The sequence below is a fragment of the Artemia sp. Qi Xiang Cuo genome, chromosome 8, assembly GCF_049724085.1.
Source record: "Artemia sp. Qi Xiang Cuo chromosome 8, ASM4972408v1, whole genome shotgun sequence".
Taxonomy (NCBI): domain Eukaryota; kingdom Metazoa; phylum Arthropoda; class Branchiopoda; order Anostraca; family Artemiidae; genus Artemia; species Artemia sp. Qi Xiang Cuo.
The window spans coordinates 79,044,046-79,065,622 of record NC_142801.1 but is presented as its reverse complement, the minus strand read 5'-3'; the positions used below and the strand labels follow the sequence as shown (position 1 = coordinate 79,065,622).

General features: G+C 35.1%; 1 protein-coding gene across 1 annotated transcript; it reads left to right on the top strand.

Moving 5' to 3' along the window:
- The first annotated feature begins 6,252 nt into the window (after positions 1-6,252).
- Positions 6,253-20,944, top strand: LOC148949829 (uncharacterized). Its single transcript, XM_089092797.1, has 4 exons — positions 6,253-6,304; positions 12,910-13,211; positions 17,080-17,259; positions 20,813-20,944. The coding sequence occupies exons 2-4, from the start codon at positions 13,182-13,184 to the stop codon at positions 20,942-20,944; spliced, it is 342 nt and encodes a 113-aa protein (XP_088948923.1). The 5' UTR covers positions 6,253-6,304; positions 12,910-13,181.
- Positions 20,945-21,577: the final 633 nt, after the last annotated feature.

The following is a 21,577-nucleotide window of genomic DNA, read 5'->3' as shown; positions in this document are numbered from 1 at the left end:
CTTAAGGAATATTTTGAAAAAAAGAATCAGCGTCCTCCACTAAAAAAAAAATTGGAAATGGTAGTTATTGTGAAGAAGAGGTGGACAAAAGTTTCATACTACTAGAAAATGCATGTTGCCGCCAAAAGTTAAAGAACATATGTTTTCTTTATGCATAATTTATTACCCACAGAAAAGTCAAAAGTAAAGATGAATATGAATGGTAGTAATGGAATATGTAAAGCTATGCAAGAAAAAACTAGAAACGCAATGACACTTAATGTTAGAATGTCAAAAACAAGAAACAAATGTAGCAGGACTGAGGAATTTATTGGCAACTGTTACATGTGAAGAAGATGAAGTTAATATCGAGAAAACTGTGTACCTAAAAGTAGATGATGAGGCCTATATAAGAACAATAGTGTATATAGTATCGCTTTTTTGTTATTACACGTGAAAGCAAAAAGAAAAGCAGAAGGAAGATTATGATGTGGTAAATCATTTTGAAACAGTATGGAAAAGGATAAGGATTATGAATTGTAAGACAATTGAGGACGTGTTTGGTCTAAAGTAGAAGGGAATAGTTTTTGTGTCTTGGTGGGCAAGTATGTGTTGTTAAAAAAAAAATATTAGTAATAAAAGGGGAGTTGAGAAACAAATATAGGGTTTAAGGTTTAAAAAAAAAGGATGAGTTGATAATCTATTATGACGTTCAGGTCAAGAACTTTCGTTTTCATTGAGTTTATCCAAATGCCAAGATAGGCTGAGAAATATGCAACTTCGTCAAGCATTTGCTGGGCTGATTCTGGGTTCATATAAGCATAGGATGCAATACAATCTGTAAAGTAAACTAGAAAACCGCAGTTGTTCCTTTAATGCAAAATTTTAGCCTATATACAAAAATGGAAATATTATTTTTACCCCTCAGTTGATTTTTTGAATTCTACATTCACAATTCATCAACGAATATCCCTAGCAATGCTTCTAATTATTAAATGAGTCTATTAACTTTTAGTGCCAATTTTCAATTAGCTTTTGGAAACACGATAACTAGCAAAATAGTTATTGACACTCTTTTTTAAGGAAGGTGGAAACAGGGCTTTATTTCACAAAGTTGATAGGCAATAGATATAACTCTCCGACTAGGAAATCTGAATATGTCAACGCTACTATTTGCAGACGACATTATATTACTGGCAAAGACAAAGAATGACTTACAGACTCTCTTGAATCTTCTTGAAAAATATTTGCAAGAGAAGAAACTAGAGGCGAATGTCACGAAATCCCCTTTGTTGTGGTTATGCCAGTTCGAGCAATTTGATCAACTGATAAAGAATAAGAACCCTCGCCGAGAAGATAAGAGCCTGAACGTTTGACATTTAGATTAATTAGTGCGCAGTGAATTGAGCCAATTTAATTTCGTGTTTAACCATGGAACGAAGTAAGAACAAAAAAAAAGAGAAACAAGAATGGTTAATGAACCTTTTTTTACGCCTCATTATCAAAATTCTAGTAGGTTATAAGCGAAGCACTCGTGTTATGTGATAGCCTTAGTTTTTAGGTGACTGTAAATTTTAAGTATTGCGCATTAATTAAGATTGGGGGAATGGTTTTCTTTTAATTAGGCTAACATAATAACAAAGGGGTGTTACCTCTGGTAAGTATGCAGTTTTCAACATAAATTAGCTAGAATGAAATCGAATACATCACTTGATGCTGTTTTTTACCCTATGTTTTCTTCAATAATCGTTTTCTGAGGAAACTACAGTTTCAACCCTTAAAGAGACTAAGAGGGTTCGAAAAATTGCATGGTAACCACCAGTCTAAAACCATATTTCTAAAAACAAAAACTCTATAGGGAGGAAAAATTACCATTTCGGTAAATTTGCAGTTTCCAAGATAATTTAGCAAGGCCGAAAATGAATGCATCACTTGATACGTTTTTTTTATCAAACAGTTCGTGGTAACGAACTGTAAGTAAGGAGCGACACGGCTCAATAATAGCAGAAACTCAAAAACAGAACTTTGAAATCAATAGATATATCAAAAGTTCCGGCTAATTATGCTTATTCCAAATATAAAATATTCATTAAGCTTTGTGTTACATATCAAATGCTACGATCATGAAAAACGTTGGCCTTACTTTAAAAAATGAGGGGGACCTACCCCCCCCCCCCAAAAAAAAAAGTTCCATGAACTATAATGAAAACCACTTCACCCGATTCGGCGTATCAGAAAACCCGACTGTATTGGTTTCAAGTTCCTATCTGCAAAAATGTGGAATTCAGCAATTTTTGCCAGAAGAAGGATCACGGATGTGCGTTTATTTGTTATTGTTTTTTCACAGGGGTGGTGGCATTGAACCATGGTCCAATAGCAACGGGAGAGGAATCATTAGAGCGAAAAATAAATTCTAGTGCCCTTTATAGAGATTAAAAAGATTAGAGGGCAGCTACCCCTCCTCCAATGCCCTTATTTCCACCAAAATCGTCCGACCAAGATTTTGAGATAGCCATTTTGTTCAACATAGTTTAAAGATCCAAAATCTACGGCTTTCGAGAAAACATGACCCCCACAGCCCTAGGGGAAGGTCCTTAAGTTATAAAGTTTACCCATTGTTTACGTATAGTATTTGTTATTGGGAAGATGGCATACATTTTTCGGGTGGGAGGAGGGGCGATGAAATCTATTTGGGGGATTCTCTATAGAGAAAAAAGCTCCAAGGGGTTGAACTTTTCAGGAGAAATTTTATAATGGGCGAATATACCAGAATTCCTATACGAAATTTCTTTTTATTTGCCTTACTTTCTCTTTGTCGACTCAATTTTACGTGTGGAGGTGTTAAGGACAACTGTCCAGGGTAATCTTTCACCGGGATTCAATTGTCTAGAGGATCTTTCTGTTGGGGGGGGGGGAATTTTTCTGGGGAGGTAGCGCTGGATTTCTCCTAATTATTTAAAACACCATCAAAAATTAAATTACAAAAAAAAATTTTTTTTCAACTGAAAGTAAGAAGAAAAATTGAACCTTAAAACGAACAGAAATTATTGCGTACATGAAGGGGGTTGCCCCCTCCTTAACACCTCGATCTTTATGCCAATGTCTGAATCTTGTCCCAATTCTTTAATAGCAACTCCTAAAATACAAGAGTCGTTTTATTAAAAGAAATAAGAAAATTTCTTTAGAAAAAAAACACTTTATTGTGTATTGCGATTTGTTGAGGAGAGGATAACACCCTTCATGTACCGGAAAGGGCAGGAAAGTTTGAAATTTGCCCATATTGTTTACACATAGTATTTGTTATTGAAATGTACTGAAGATTGAGAAATCACCGGTTCAAATGTGGTTGTCCCCTGATTTTACTCAGAACTGAAATGTATAGCTATGACTATGACATTGAATTTTACCATAGAATAATTAAAATCTGTATCAAGAAGTTTATCAAACAGTTATATATATTTTTGTATTATTTAAAAACGATCAGAAATTGAATAAAAAAGTTTTTTTGTAACTGAAAGTAAGAACCGACATTAAAACTTCAAGCGAACAGAAATTATTCTGTATATGAAAGGGGCTGTCTCCTCCTGAGCATCTCGCTCTTTGCGGGGATAGTCGCCCTCCCATCATTTTTACTTTAAAAAAGACACTAAAACTTCTGAGTTCCAATTGAATGTACCGCATCCAAAGTTTATATGATAGACGACCCCTTTTTCTAGAAAAACCTTAAATGGTAATAATAGGCAACTACTATAACTTATAGCCCTTGCGTTGAGGGCCTTGAGGCTAGAGAGGGTCTTCCTCAAAGATAAAATTACTAGACTTTTCAAATATACTCAACAAAATGGCTATCTCAGAATTTTGATTTGATGTGTTTGGTAAAATGATGAATGTGGAGGGGGAAGTGTTTGCCCTTCAATTAGTTTTGACTATTAAAAAGGGCACTAGAACTTCTTATCTCCAATCCAATGAGCCCTCCCCAAAGTTTACACGACCACCCTTTCCATAAAAACCTTATTTGACCCGGGGCATAACTTGTAGACCATACCCTCAGGGCTCTGGGGGGAGGAGTTGTTATCTTCAAAAACATAATTACTGGATCTTTCAACTACGCTGAACAAAATGGCAGTCTCAAAATTTTGATTGGACATATTTAAGGAAATGATGAGCCGCGGGGGGGGGGGGCTGGATCCACTCCAATTAATTTTGACTATTAAAAAGAGCACTAGAACTTTTGGTTTTAAACCAAATTAACCCCTATCGAAATTTCTACAACGATTCTTTCTATACAAAGTGCCCTGGTTTAAAAAAAATAATAATGAATATATAATACATTTGTGCCCACATTGCTTTTTGCTTAGACAGCGCTATTGCCACGGCCTATGATCAGAACAAGACGATGTTTTGAAGCCAGGAATCAAAGATCTTATCAGAAAAGACGAAAAGATAAATTTTCCGTCGTTTAGTTTAAACGAATGATCTTTCTTATCTGCTTAAGATATGGTGATGGTGTAATATATGATGTTTAATATTCAATGAATTAATTTTAATCATTGGACTCCCAAAACTATGGTATCAGAAATCAGTGAACACGCTTTCACTTTCTGTCACACTTTTGTGTGGCAAAAGCCCGGCTTGTCGTATTTTTTAGGTAGAAAAAATACTTTTTCGGCTCTCTTTGTCACACGTTGACAATATTGTATAGCAGGGTTGCCACCGTCAGTAGGATTTTACTAGATCTAGTAAAAAAAATCTAGTAAATTTAGAGGATCTAGTAAAATTTCCGAAATCTAGTAAAAACTAGTAAAAAGTTTAGAGTAAACAAAACTTTTTTTGTTTTCCATGAATTCAGGGGAAAAATTATCGTAAACATATGACAATTTAACATTTTTGCTTGTTTGTTTTACAATTTACAATTTTATTTGTCTGTCTCAGAGATAGACAAGCAGTTACCTATTTTCATAAACAGACACTTCACTTCCGGCGTCTAAAGGTCGACAAAATCAGCTTTCTGTGTATCAAATCTTACCAACTGAAAATGAAGCTATAATGACACTTGGATTTGTGATGATTGGGAATCTATTGGAATCAAAACAAAAGCCAGCCACCCAAGGTGATTAAGTGAATCTCCTCAGTTTGAAAATTTTTATTGAGAAGGAAGGAGCATGTTGAGACAAATTAAAAGTAAATAGAAATGTAACATTATATATATATATATATATATATATATATATATATATATATATATATATATATATATATATATATAAGATTTTTGAACTTGTAGGTTTCCGGAACTTTTAATCATACTATGAAAACGAAAGAAAAGGGGAAAGGAGAAACAAGAAGAAAAAAGAAAAAAGGAAAGGAGAAAAAAAGAAAAAAAAGGAAAATGATTATCCTTCTATAGTAAAAATCGATGCTTGATTGTGCGCGTGCGGCGTAGCCGGACGCGCAAAAATTTTTTCTGAGCATTTAGTAAAAACAGATGCGATCTAGTAATTTTTTTCTCTCCGATTTAGTAAATTCTTCCAGGTCAGGGTGGCAACCCTGATTGTCAGTTGGCAGCCCTGCTTATCGAGTTTTAAAGAAAGAAAAATTGATATTGGGGCTGTCAATTAGCCCAATGCTACAAGAAGTTTAGGTAGCCTAACCTAAACCTTTGGTAAAGTTCCGATCAAGAGGGGTCTTGGGAATTAGCTTGGCTAGGTGAATAATACTTTCAGGAACGGATAGCCTATTGCCAAGCTAACACTGCTTTTCAAGGGCTTGGAAGACTGCATGGTAAATTTCTAGGTGGCACTAGCCTATAATTTAGCTGAGATGAAAGAGAAAATGTCATTTGATGCCCTTTTATATGCTCTTTTGTAATTCAATAATTGCATCTTGAGCCCTTAAAGGGGCCCCAAAGCTATTTAATTTTTGTAACCACACAAGAAAGTTTTCAACACTAGTTACATTATGCCTAGGGTAAGACACCCAGTAGTCGGACAATTTAATCACTTTTAAAACTTTTTGACATTTAAACTACTCTAATTACTGTATTATACCACCTAGAAACTTAATTTTTGTATCAAAAAATTTCTGAACAAGTAGGTCAGGCTACTAATTCAAATAGTTTCACTTGTACAGCGCCTCCTATTTTTGAATTTACTAACAAGTGACAATTCTGCCTAAACTCGGACATACAAACAGCTCATTGTAAATTAGTGATTAAAATAGTATAAAAGATTCTGTCCGAGAATAGGCAGGTGGCTGACTACTGGGTGCCTTACCCTATTGAAAAGTGGTTAAGAACATGACCAGTATATAAATAAATTGTTAAAGAGTAATATACTCTAAAAATACTTATTTATAACAATTCAAATCTTATTTATTAGGCAACTCAAATATAAACTGTTTTCCTACCATTTCAAGTTTTTCATATGCTGTTGACAAAAATAGCACTGAATTTTGCAATTCAAAACTTGTTAAATTTTTGGAGTTCATATTATTGACTTACAAATAAAGTGAACAAACTACTTGATGCCTTTGTTATGCTCTTTATGAATATAGCCAGAAATGAATTCATTTTGTCAGAAATGAATTTTACCCCCACCCATATATATATATACCAATTCAGGGTATATATTTGCACATTGGGGGGGATTGGGGGTAAAGTTGAAACTTACCTCACATTTGCTTCAGAAATAAACTTATGCCCCCCCCCCCCCCTAATGTGCAGAGTATCCTTTGGCTGTAAAAAACCTTATAACAGCACGCACTTCACATTTGGCGGGATTTTCTATTGCAGCACACATTTCAAACTACCACAATAACTAAACTAGCGCGGGTACGATGTTCACTCGACTATGGCTTGATGCCGACTGACCTGCTGAGCGCGTGAATGCACAGATGGCGCACTACTCCCCCCACTACACGCACTGTGACCAATCGGAGGTTAGTTTCTGAATTGCCCTTGTATATATATATATATATATATATATATATATATATATATATATATATATATATATATATATATTAAATATATTAAATACAGATATAAAGTATACCCATATATAAAATATGTTAAATATGGGTAAAGCATAAAATATAGGGGTAAAGCATTTGATATATTAAATACTTAACATAAACTAGGTACCTTCCCCCCCCCCTCCTAAACCCCAGTTTAAATATTGTAAACACAATGAAAACTACATTTTGCATTCCATTTCTCAATAGCAGTCTCTTGCAAATAACTTGTCTGGCGGGTTTCGTCTCCTATTTTTACTAGGGACAAGATCACTTAATAAAAACACTGTATTTGACCAAATAAGCCCAAGGCCAACACCCAACTGTCATTAAAAATATAAATTTTCACTCACTTTTAAATGGGACTTCTAGACTTTCAAACATGGTATGACATATCTAGTATGAATCAGAGAAAAAAGGGTTCTTAAATGAGGTACTAGTCAAGCAGATATGGTTCAATCCCCCAAAAATAGTGTGTAACCCCTGAAAATCGCCTCTGTACTGACTAATTGAGTTTTTTCTCCAAATTGTGGCAAGTGACAGATCATTTTAAATGTTTCATCGGTCTGAAGATATCACTCCACGTTTTGAGATGAATAGGAACCTTTTTCTCTTTTTATGCCTTAAAGATAGAATTTTATGACCTGGGCACTAAAAAAATTAGTTTTGTTAAATAAAAAATTCACAAAGAGCTGTAGCAATGGGGCACATGTTCCATTTTATGATAAATCCTAGGGATATTGTTTTTCACTTAATAAAAATACTGCATAGGGCATAATAAGCCTAAGCAAGGCCAATAGCTGAATCCATGTAATGCAAGCATTTTGAATTTATCAAAACCAAAAATATGACGTAGATAATTTCGGAGACCACACTGCCTTTCCATGACGATAAATAAAAGTTCAAAATAGGGATAAAACCCTTTTTAATTTCAAAATAGGGAAAAAACATATACAGTGACCGTCATCAGTAGTAAAACTGTTTTTACTTCTGATGACGGTCACTATATATGTGACCAAAATATCTGGTATTTTTTGTGAAATTTATTATACACAGTCTATTAAAAAGGATTTTATCCTGATTTTGAACTTTTATTTATCAGAACCCAAAAATGAATGACATATTTGAAATATTTCTCAAGGCCCAGAAAGAACCCAAAGTTGATCTCTCCTGTAACTTGATATGTCTCTGCGAAATGTGCTTGCCAACAGAGACCAAATTTCCCCTCTTGTAACTTGATATGATCTCTCTTTGTCAAGTTCCCTTTGCTGACACACTGCGTTTGCTGACTTCAATCTTTGTGACTAGTAGAATTCTTTTATGTATGCCTGCAACATCTGTGATTTACAAACTTAACTTAGGATAATTTTTTAAATCGCTATTTTAAGAAGAAAGAAGGATTTGCTTTACTGAAGGTAAAATAACTTAATATTTGGTTTTATGAATTGATACTTGGGTGTGCTTGTATTTATCTTTCAAGTTGGGAGCTGTGGGCGCTAAAGTAAATGTTTTGGGTTCTTGGGCACTGGGCACTAAAGTATCATTGGTATAACATTTGTGGACCACCACATGCTGGTGGTCCTTTTTTTGACATAAGGTTGTAAATACTATAGTGGTGCCAAATCTGGGATGTAGATCAATTTTTTAGCATTTTCATTAAATAGCACAACCTTTTCCAAGTCCTCAACCTCTGTCCAAAGCCTGTATTTTTTGGTCAAAAGACTAAATGGAGTGTGTTAAACAATACAAAACAAGAAAACTCACAAAAATTGAAAGGACAATGCATCAATTTTTCAATGGTTTATATATTTAGCAAAAAAATTATCCAAGCTCTTAACCTCATGTCCCAAACCTCTTCCTAAAGCCTAGTTAATAATGTTCTGAACATTATGGTGGTCCCTATTTTTTTTTACATAAAAATATCAATACTAAAGTTGTCCCAAATTTGGGCTGTAGATAAATTTCGTAATGTTTTACCTGCATAGCACAGAATTTGTTCAGGTCCTTAACGTCTTCCAAAAGCATAGTGGGGGCAAATTAGGAATATCTTAACATTTCATTAAAATGTCTTGTAGCTCAGTCACATTTTATTAAAATGTTTTGTAGCACTGTTTAAACAGTTTATTAAATGATTAAAATAAATGTAATAGTTAATTTCTTCTTTTAAACATGGTTAGAAGCTCTTGTCTCTAGCTCTTTTCTGCTTTTAAATCCAAATTTTTGCTAGTATATTTCAGCAACTAACATCTTGTCCCAAATTTCCTCCTGAAGCCAAGTTGACATAAGATTAATCTCTTAAGGTTTAATTAACAATGCTTATAGCTTAGTTGCTTCAACATTGTGAAAAGTGTACAGTCCACAAAATTTTCTCAAATACATCTCTGAAATACCTCACTCAATTTCATCTATTAAATATGATTTGAAGCTCTTATCTCTAGCTTTTTCTTCTTTTAAATCCAAAATAATAATTTTGGTATCCAATTCATCAAGATATAACACGGCAAAGCTTGTTGACCGTGAAGTAAATGGGCAAATACTTCCAGGCACGTGGCACAATAACCCTAGTCTGGATTCAGTCGGAAGCTTATTTAGCAATAATGCAGGCAGTAATGCAATCCGTATTCGAAATATGTTCAAGGAACAGTTTACTGGTCCTGGAGTAGTTCCCTGGCAAGACCAGTCTGTGGAAAATGGTCTCTACTAGTGTTGGTTACATTGAAATTTTTTTTTTTTTTCCTTTTTCCCAATTTATAATTGAGGCTATTTCTTTAAAGAACAAAAGACCACAAGCTGACCTATATCTGTAGTCTATAACGACACGATTTCAAGTTCTTTCCTGCCTTTAAAACTAAAGTTTGCTTGGGAAAGCCTTACTTGCTTCAATAGTTCTCTTCAAAGCTATAACAATAGAGGTGGTTAAAAATGAGCTCTTCACCTAATTTGGGATTTCCCCAAAATTTTGTAGGAGTAAAGGAAATACATTTGGTTGCCGAGACTTAGCTTTTTGGGTTAAAAATCCAACCTTTTGGCTTAAATTAGAAATTTGTATTTTGTTTCTTTAATGATGTTTTAATTATCTTTTGTTTATACATACTATTGATCATAGTATGCAGGCAAATAGCGATTTTTCGTTCTCTAGTAGGGTGAACTTTTTTACTTACTTGACTTTATTGCTCCTGTTTGTCCAAGAAAGAGAATGAAGTCACTTGTCACTTGCAGTCCACACAGTCTTGAGCTAGCATGATAGCTTCGTCTTGGGTAACATCGATCAATGACAGGAGGTGATCAAGGCGGTCCTTCCATCTAGAACGAAAGCTTCAACGCGGATGCTTACAGCCGTGCTTCGAAGGATTAAAACTAAAGGCAATCTTGGCTGGCGTTTCTGCTGGCATGCGGGATAGGTAGTCAAACCACCAAAAAGTTCTTGCAGTTAGCCGGTGTGATTTAGGGGTTTGGTTGCTAAATGATTTTATTTGGGTCTTGGAGACTAAGTCATGCAACTTAATTCCTTCAATTCATCTGAGAAATTATGTTTGAGCCATGTGTATGGCATTTCGGACCAAAACAGCCGCCGGCCAGGTTTCAGCATTGTAGAGAAGAACTTGGTTTATAGTGGTGTTGTAAAGACGGATCTTCGTTCTGTTGGTAATGCCAGACTAAGTCTGGTTGGGGTTCAACCAGACTAAGCAAAAGAGTCGGGCCATGATTGAGGTGGCCTTCTTGATGTGGGACTAAATTTCAGCTTCGATAGATCTGGTGTCCGTGATGTTGGAGGCAAGATGCGTGAACGAATGCACAACTTCAGTTGTATTTCCCAATATGCCTAATGCAGATGAGTTCGAGGTTGTCTCTGCCGGATCAAGGATAATTATCTCAGTCTTTTGCTAGCTTATTTTCTGGCCCAGTTTAGATGCCTCTCCTGGCAGTCTGGTAAGGGCATCTTCGAGTTGAACTTTGTGGTGAGGTAAAATTGGTGAAAATGTTTAGAGTATACTACCAATGCTAAACATTCTTTTTCAACATTTGATTATTTTATTCTGGCTTCGTTCAAAGCACAACTAGCATGTTGAATTATTGATTTAAGTTCATCGGGGGCTATATTCAGCAATTCAGCCTCAATCCCTTGTGAGGACGCGTCTGTTTGCAAGCAAGTCTTCCTAGTATCCTTTTAAGTACATTTAAATGGTGTTGTATTTTCTCGGTGAATAAAATTCCATTGCCTAAATTAAATGATATATTTGTTGTTGTTTTTTTTTTGTGTCCTGGATCTTGTGTTTTTCTCAGGTTATTATCTTTTAGAGCTAAATTCTTGAGTCTTCTAAAACAGTTGGTACTAAAAGATATGCAAAAATTCATGCGTTTGAGCACAAGGGCTCATCTGTTATCCTGGATCACTGTTACTCTTTGCTTAGTTTCTGGGTCTAAGGCATTTTGCCTATAGTCTGCAATAGCATCAAATTTGCATAATATTTTGATAGGAATCCAAAATTTTATCAATTTTGGGTAATTTCATGACATCTTTAATGGTCACAGCATTTAGCACCCTTAAATGTACGCAGCTTGTCAATGTGCTATCAATGTTTTTTTACTGTTATCAGTGGAAAACACCACTCACTAACCCCTTCCTTAATCACTTCTTACGCCTCCACTTCTCTAATCTTGTTGTCTAATCAAGATTTTAAGTGATATTTGTTTTATAGGGGTATTTTTTTTATTGGTGGTTCTTCAGTAGGTTTTTTGTGTTTAATTAGGTGTGTCAACCTGTAGTCTGGTTTATGTCTTGCAAAAGTTCCTTTACATTCCCATTAGATATTTCCTACTTGGCTCGCAAATGGGCTAAGTCAAACTGCTTCTAAAGTACACTCTTTGCCATTCCATAGATTTTTTGTTTAGTGGTTTCGTTACGAGTTCCTTTTGACTATGTTGATTTCCGGACTGCTTAAGTATTTGAAATCTGAGATGTTTTAGGCCAATCCTAAGAATACTTAATTTAACTTTACTTTTTTATCCCTTAAATTGGATAATTTTAGATACACCACTCCACTCCTTTATTAGTTCTTGTTATCTAGCTTTCTACAAAAACTGAAGGGTATTCTTTTAGAGTATTTCCTCCTATTATGGCGTTGATGGTTTTGAATTTACTATCTCTACTATTGGAGTTGGCTGAAAGTCTAACTGTGGTTCTTGCTTCCATGGTTATCTTATCATTTAATTGTAGACCATATTCAAGGCTTTCTCCATTATTTTGTGATGCCACACATGGTATTTGGGTTGGGTTTAGCTCTGATCATATTATTTGCTCTTTTGTCCCACAGAATTCCATTTTTTATTAATGCTTATACTCCTAGAACGCGCGGGAAAGATAGTTGTTTCTAATATTGACTTCATTTCCTGTGTCAAATTTTATGCTACATTCTCCTAAAATTGTAAGCTTATGATCTGTAAGAGAAGTCTGTGTATTTCGACATTTACTAATTTGATTCTGTCCATTGCTAGGAAACTTTCTAAGAATCGTCTCTCTAATTAAAGAAATAGAAGCACCTGTGTTGATTATGCAAGGTAAATTTTGAAAACACTCAGTCTTAAAACAACTTAAAACAAGTAATTCACCAGAATTCTCTGAATTGGAATATTTTAAGCTATATAAGGGTCTTAAGGAACGTATAACTCGGCAATCCTCACAGCCTGGTATTCTCGTTTCAATGCTCGGATTTATTTGAACAACAAATTTGTGGGGTTACCCAGGATTATTCAGTTGCATTTATTTGACCTAAGGTATGATTTACTGTCTGATTTATAGGTACAAATTCAGGAATTTCACCAATTTGTAAGCTTGAAACCACAAGTGCAATGCTCAGGAGAATTCAACTGGTTTATCATTCTTTTTCTAGTCAACTTTAGTTTTAATTTTCTTTTCAGGAATTTCAGCCTGTCTTTTGACTATTAATTTTTCTTGGCTCCTGCGCATTCCAGTACAGGTGGAACGGAAATAGAATATGAGGCTGTAGGAACAAGACTTTTCAGAAGCTCCAAAATTAATATTTTGAGAGAAATGGCATCAGTAAAGCATCTCCAGCCACTACTTTATCACCCAATCATAAGAAGTTTCGTATCTTATAATTGGTATAAAATCGGTTGGGCTTTTTCGCTGCACTTCATTCTGTTTCTAATAATGAATGTAATGCTTACAGATGCTGTGGTGCTGCTTAAATATAGAGCTGGTAATTTTATGAATTTGTATACCCTAGTTACCGATGAAAATACGACTTTGGACTATACCATAGTGTCTACCATTGTTACCGATGAAAATACGACTATAGAGAGAGTTCTGGGAGTGATATCCAATTGTCTTTGTGTCTTGGCAATTGGTCTTTATTGTTTTTGGAATTTTCAAATGAGAAATGACTTTAAAAGATATTTATGCAGCTTTGGGAGTTGGGTTGTAATCTCCCTAATTATTTCAGTGTGTTGGACACTAAGTGTAACTGATTACATACATTTTTCAGTGAACTGTGGAGCTATAGCGGTAATTTTGGCCTCGTTTAAGCTATCTCTCTTAGTAGGATACCATCCTAAACTTTCAACATCTATCGCAGCTTTTTCGATAGTTGCAAAAAAAAAATTCTAGAGGTTTTATTCGGATATCCTCCACTCATTTGTTTTGGTTTTGATTCATGCTTTTACGTTCTTGATGTATTTGCAGATAAAAATGATGAAGAATTGACCATCATACAAGGAATTTAAAGGTTAGAAGAAATCAATTGATTCCTTATTTTAATAATTATCCACACTTCTCTATGGATGAATATAAATGAAAAAGCAAGTTTTAGACAAAATGATATTTTTGTTGATAATGCTACAAAACACACATGTTACATTAAATTCATTGCCAAAAAAGTAAGCTTTGCAAAGAAAACATGTTGTTTATAAGCCTTATAGAGCAAGAGGAGAGTTTTAAATTTTACTAGATTGTGATTAAGATATTTTTCGAAATGAGCTAATCAAATTGGTTAGAAGGAACTGAATTGGATTACATATGTAGGAAAGAAAAGTTTCGCTGGGAGATTTTCCAGCAACAGGGGAGTAACACAGGGTGATATTTTATCATCGAAGTATTTTTTTTTTAGCAATCTTCAGCCGCTTCAGATAAAAATGGAGGATTTTTGTTACCACTAAGTACGTAGAGTATTTACTGCAAAGTTTCATAAATTCATTCAACGAGTACATAAAATGAAAGAATTGCACTTAAATAAAAATAAGACTGTGGTAACGTTATTAAGACAAGATAAACTTTATTAAGTTTTGTGAACGGAGGTCTTGAACTAGAGGCCAAAGATCGTGATAATATAGAAACTTCAAAAAAGGCTCATTTGATTGGAAATTAGAAGGGCTTATTCCCTTTTTAATAGTCGAAAGTGATTGGAGGATAACTAACACCCTTCTCACTCCCACCATTTCCCCAAACACATCCAATCAAAATTTTGAGATAGCCATTTTGTTTGACGTAGTTAAAAAGTCTGGAAATTTTGTTTTTGAGGATGGCACTCCCCCAACAGCCCTCAGGGTAAGGGTTGCAATTTATGCCCTGGGGGCATATAAGGTTTTTTTTATAGTAAGCATTGTCGTAGAAACTTCAAAAAGGGCTCATTTGATTGGAAATTGAAAGTGTTAGTGCCCTTTTTGATAGTCAAAAATGATTGGAGGGCAAGTAACCCCCCTCTCACGCCCCTCATTTCCCCAAACACATCCAATCAAAATTTTGAGTTAACCATTTTGTTCAACGTATTTGAAAGATCCGAAAATTATGTCTTTGATGATGACACTCCCCCCACAGCCCTCAGGGCAAAGGTTGTAAGTTTTGCCCTATGGGCATATAATGTTTTATAAAAAGCGTTGTCGTACAAACTTCAAAAAGGCTAATTCAGTTGGCAATGGAAAGAGCTAGTGCCCTTTTTAATAGTCGAAAGTGATTGGAGGGCAACTAACCCCCCTCTCACGCCATCATTTCCCCAAACACATCCAATCAAAATTTTGAGATAGCCATTTTGTTGGACGTAGTTGAATGTTCTGGAAATTAGGTCTTTGAAGATGACAGCCGTTAGGGCAAGGATTGTAAGTTTCGCCTTGGGGGCATGTAAGTTTGCCCTGGGATGTGTTTATAGAAAGTTATGCCGTAGAAGCTTCATAAAGGGCTCATTCTTTGGAAATTAGAAGGGCTTATTCCCTTTTTAATAGTCGAAAGTGATTGGAGGATAACTAACACCCTCTAACACTCACCATTTCCCCAAACACATCCAATCAAAATTTTGAGATAGCCATTTTGTTTGACTTAGTTAAAAAGTCTGGAAATTATGTTTTTGAGGATGACAATCCCCCAACAGCCCTCAGGGCAATGGTTGTAAGTTTTGCCCTGGGGGCATATAAGTTTTTTTTTATAAAAAGTGTTGTCGTAGAAACTTCAAAAAGGGCTCATTAGATTGATAATTGAAAGGGCTAGTGCCCTTTTGAATAGTCGAAAATGATTGGAGGGCAACTAACCCCCCTCTCACGCCCACCATTTCCCCAAACACATCGAATCAAAATTTTGAGATAGCCATTTTGTTCAGCGTAGTTTAAAAGTCCGGAAATTATGTCTTTTAAGATGACCCTACCCTCACAGCCATCAGGGCAAGGGTTGTAAGTTTTGCCCTGGGGTATGTAAGGTATGTGTAGAAGGCGTTCTCATAGAAACTTCAAAAAGGGCACATTTGATTGGACATTGAAATGGCTAGTGCCCTATTTAATAGTCGGAAGGGATTGGAAGGCTTGACGTTTTTATAGTAAAGAGTGATGTGGGTAGAACGTTTTTTTTTTTTAGACCAGGGCGCTTTGTATCGAAGGAGTTGTCGTAAAAACTTTGAAAAGGGCTCATTCGATTAAAAATAGAAAGACCTAGTGGCTTTTTAATAGTTGAAAGTGATTGGAGGCAACTAATCCCCCTCCCATTTGCCCATTATGTTTAAAAACTAAAGGTTGCCTTAAGATTAACTCAAATTGCACTGTGGTAATGCTAATTTCCAATAAGGCATCTCAGCAGTATCCCAAGAACGACTAAGGGAATTATGTTCAAACTTTTGGGGCTACTTCTGCTCTTAAAATTTAACAAAATCAAAATAGCGCAAGTGTATCCAAGCTATCAAAGAAAGTATACAGTTTTTTTTGCGAATGGTATCAAGCTTTTTATTTCAAGTCAACTAGAGGAGGTATGAAACTAAATTAAACACTACTTTTTGTGTACAGGTTTTTAAAAGGGTGCATGTTGTTAAAAATAGCTGAAAAATTTTCTCTGGCTAACAAATAGCAGGCCAAACTATAAATTCTTAAAACAAACGAAAAGATTTAAACTATTATTTTCTTTTTCCGTGAAAAGACTATGTCAATATAAAACGAACAGAAATTAATTTAAAAAAAACTTTTTCCGCAAAATAAGTTTTTCAAAGAAAAGTAAAAAACTCCATTAAACCAAAAATGAGCAAAAATAAAACAATCTATCAAGCGTGAAACTACCACAAATCAACATCGATAAATAAATGAAACCCAAAACAAACAGAAATTACAATAAATAACCGAGTCAAACTCAAAACGAGCAGAAATTAACATGAGTAGGGCTCAAAACCTCTATGCCTTCCCAAGGCCAGAACATAATTTGCACTTTACTGAAAAAATACAAATGAATGTGCATTGTTAGTTAATATACATATACTGATATTTAGTAATCAAAATGTTAATATTATTTGATTTATTAAAGTTATAAAATTAAAAACATTTATATTTTTTTTCAGTAAAGTGCAAATTTTGTTCTGGCCTTGGGAAGGCCACGCTTATCACGCTTTAAGCTTTTTGGAGGAGTTTTTCTGTTAGAATACTTAAATAAATAACTTCATTTTGGGGATAAGCCACATGCGTGAAAGCAAGCCTAATTCTTTACCTAGAGGTAGTTAAAACCATTTTGTTCCATCTGTGGTCAGTACTCAACCCCCCCCCCCCCAAAGGAAATATGTATGCCTATAAGTGCAATAAGGCAATCTTAATTCTGATTTTTTATTACAGGTCTATAAAAAATGTTTTGTAAAGATGACGGGAGAATTGAATTATAGCAACCTGAAATTGGAAGAAAAATCATTTGTATCCGAGTACATATTTCTATTGTTGGTCTTCCTAGTTACCATTGTTCTGTCGAACTTTGGCATTGCAATGGCCATCACCGTCACACGGATGATTAAAAAAGAGGTAACAAAAGATTAGTATTTAAGATTTTTGGCTTTTCTGTTGAAATATCCCTTATACAACTGTTAAAAAAATTTTTAGATTTCTTTTAAGCAGCCTCAAAAAAAAAAAACGAGTAGTCAGTTTACTTGGAAATTTCGCAGGTTGGTGACATTTATTTTTAGGAAATTTTTCTTAGAATTTGGGAAGAAAATTCGTTACTTACATATTTTTTGTGACATATATTGGAATCGTTATCTATAAAAAAGGGATGAATATTTGGTTCTAGGCGTTTACCCCCTCCGGCGATTACCCCCCCCCCCCCCAGAAAAAAACCGGAAAATACCCCTCACGGAAAATACCCCCCCCCCCCCCGTGGAGAATAAGGCTTTCCAAATTTGAGAATTTTATTTGAGTTTTATGTTTTTAATTTCCGTAGGGGGAAGGAATTTTGGTAGTTGTGTATTATGCGCCACTCATCCAAGTCTACACTGTGTAAAATTCGAGAACACGTCGGTTTTTTCGTTGGTTTCTTCGTTACTATAGAAATAAATTTGGGCTATAGATTTGCACATTAGGGGGGGGGGAGGTAAAGTATAGCGGGACAAAATATATGGGAAATATATAATCCGAGCTATATATTTGCACATAAGAGGGGGGGGGGTTGAAGTCAGAAAACAATTCTTTTTAGGTATATGGCCACTAAAAAATTAGAGAAGAATAGCGAGGTATCTTAAAAAAATTTTAACTAAAAAAAAAAATCCCAATATAAAGTAAATGTAATGTTTCATTTAAGTGTCGTTTCCAAGTATTAACTGTTTTTTTTTTCTTTTCTTTTTTTCAATGACAGTTTTTCCAAGTATTAAGTACTATTATTAGGTTAATGTAGTGTTTCATTTAAGTGTTTTATAATGATCACCGATAAAAGCTTATATTATTTTTGCCTTTCATTTATGTTATATTAATCTGTTAATGGCCTTATATTTGGCTTTAAAATACACTTATTTATTTATTTATCTAATATGCAGAATAATTGTACCAAACACCTTTTGCATGCAAACCCGGTATACTTTACCCCTCCTCCCCCCCCCCCCCGAATACGCAAATATATAGCCCAAATTTGTTTCTAAAGTAACGAAGAAACTAACGAAAAAACCGGTGTGTTCTCGAACTTTACACAGCGTAAACTTGAGTGAGTGGCGCATAATTCACAAGTACCGAAATTCCTTCCCCCAACGAAAATTAGAAAAATAAAACTCAAATAAAATTTTCAAATTTGAAAAGCCTTATTTTTCACGAGGGGGGTATTTTCCACGGAGGGCGGTATTTTCCGCACGGGGGGGGGGTTAACGCCGGCCACCGAATACTTAACCTAGACAAATAGGTTAAGTATGCATACAGTGCAAGCCTAAAAAACTCAACCTTTGAGAAACATCCTGTCAATATCTTTTCAGTGCACCCACATTTTTTTTGTAAGGATGAATCTTGACTCTTATTAAATAAAAAAAACATTTTTTTAACTGAAAGTAAGGAGCGACATTAAAACTTAAAACGAACAGAAATTAATCCGTATATGAAAGGGGCTGTCCCCTCCTCAACGCCTCGCTCTTTATGCTAAAGTTTTTTATTGTTTTAAAAAATAAAGTTGTGAGACAGAGTCAAACTTTAGCGTAAAGCGCGAGGCGTTGAGGAGGGGACAACCCCTTTTATATACGGTGTAATTTCTGTTGATTTTGGCTCACTGTACATAAACAATTAAAACGAAATTTGTATATTCATTACACTTTTTTTTGGTTAAATGGCTTTCTCAAAATTTTATTCTGACGCAACTTACGAATTAACTTACGTAACGAATTTCTATGTTCGCATATTTTTATTATGTATATTAGGGAGTTCGCCCCTAGTCAATACCTCGCTCTTTATGCTAAAGTTCAAGTTTTATTCCGAATCTTTAAGAATGACCCCTTAATCACAAAGGCCGTTAATTAGCATAAATAACTCTAATGAAAGTACAAAGAAAACTTTAGCGTAAAGAGCGAGGTAATGACTTGGAGGAGAACCAAATCATATACTTAATAATTTCTGTTCGTTTTAAGTTTTAATGTTGCTCGTTTTTCAGTTGAACATTTTTTTTTTTTTTTATTTAAATTTTGATTATTTTTTTTAATAATGCTGGGAAATCCGGTGCTCCCTTCATAACAATGTCCCTTCCCCCATGAAAGCTTCCTCCGTGGAAAGATCCTCCCACGTAACCGCCGACCCCCCCCTCCCCCCCCAAAAAAATGACCTCTTAATCACAAAGGTCGTTAATTAGCATAAATAACTCTAATGAAAGTACAAAAAAAACTTTAGCGTAAAAAGCGAGGCAATGACTAAGGGGAGAACCCAATTATATACGTAATAATTTTTGTTCGTTTTAAATTTTAATGTTGCTCCTTACTTTCAGTTGAAAAAATTGTTTTTTTTTAATTTAATTTTTAATTTTTTCATTTTTTAATAATGCTGGGAAATCCGGCGCCCCCTTCATAGCAATATCCCTTCCCCGATGACAGCTTCCTCCGTGGAAAGATCCTCCCACGTAACCTCCGACCCCCCCCCCCCCAAAAAAAAACAACATAAAAATTCCTCAAAACTTCTGTATACTTCCCAATAATCAATACTGTGTGTAAACATTGGGCAAAGTTCATAACTTGCAGCCGTTCCCCCGGGGACTGCGGGGGATTAAGTCGTCCTCAGAGACATAGTTACTGTATTTTTCGACCATGCTGAACAAAATGGCTATCTCAAAATTTTGATCCGGTGACTTTGGGAAATAAATGAGCTTGGGAGGGGGCCTAGTTGTCCTCCATTTTTTGGTCAGTTAAAAAAGGCACTAGAACTTCTAATTTCCGTTCGAATGAGCCCTCTCGCGATATTCTAGAACCACTGAGTCGATACGATTACCCCTGGGAAAAAAAGCAACAAAAAACAAACAAACAAATAAACACGTATCCGTGATCTTTCTTCTGGCAAAAAATACAAAATTCCACATTTTTGCAGATAGGAGCTTGAAACTTCTACAGTATAGTTCTCTAATACGCTAAATCTGATGGTGGGATTTTCATTAAAGTTCTATGACTTTTAGGGGATGTTTCTTTCTTTTTTCGGAAATAAGGCAAATTTTCTCAGGTGCGTAACTATTGATGGGTAAGACTAAACTTGATAAAACTTATATATTTGAAATCAGCATAAAAATCTCTCTTCTGATGTATCTTTTGGTATCAAAATTCCGGTTTTTAGAATATCGGTTACTATTGAGTCGGGTCGCTCCTTACTTACAGTTCGTTACCACGAACTGTTTGATAAATAATGTAATTTTTCTCGCTAATAATAAATCACCGTCACACCAAGCCACTTGAGGCAAACACGGCTCTAAGAGAACTTATTTTGCCTTATTCTACTCAGAGCTGTACCCTTTACTCTCTTCTACAGAATTGCCGGATTTCCAGTGTTAAAATTTGACTGGTTAGAATTTGTTAGGATAGAATTTGTCTAAAAACGGTATAAGCTTTAATTATTTACGGTTTTCTTAATTTAGGCCGAAATAGTAAGCTGTGCCAATCAAATTGAAATGATTTACTTTTATGAATCAATGTTCAGTGATATTCTCGTCGAAAAACGCATATTGAATTTCAAAGATGCTATTGAAAACCGGGTTTCCGCTAGCTAGTGATTTGTTGTTCACTTCGTGGAAACTATATAATCTTTAGTTTTTGGGGTTGAAGTGGCAAAAAAAAGGTCCCTAGGTTAGGCTACGTATTTAGTATCTACTATACTTTACCCCCTCCCCCCCCCCCTAATGTGGATATATATACCCGTCAAGCTCAATTGTTTAGTGCCCGACCCCCCGCTAATGCTTGCGTATAATCCAAGTTAATAAGCGAAAAATAGTTATTAAGCATGATTCTGCAATGGTGGCGCTTTGAAAAGCTGAAGAAGATATAATAGATGGGTACTGTTGCATTATTTCTAAACCACCGCTATACACGAAAGAAGTCAAGTTTGGTTACTGCTAATGAAACAAAATAGGATGAAAATATAATAATTTAGAAACAAATTTGGGCTATATATTTGCACATTAAGGGTGGGGGTTGGGGGCAAAGCATAGCATATATTAAATACCTAACCTAGGTACCTCCCCCCCCCCCTAAACCCTAAAAAACAATCGTTTAAATATCGTAAACGAGATCAGAAACCACGCTTTGCAATCATTTATCTCTTTCGTGTCTGGTTAGCTTGTACAGTCTATAGCGGTGGTTCAGATATAATACACCAGTACCACTAGATGTTTTACAGATGCTGT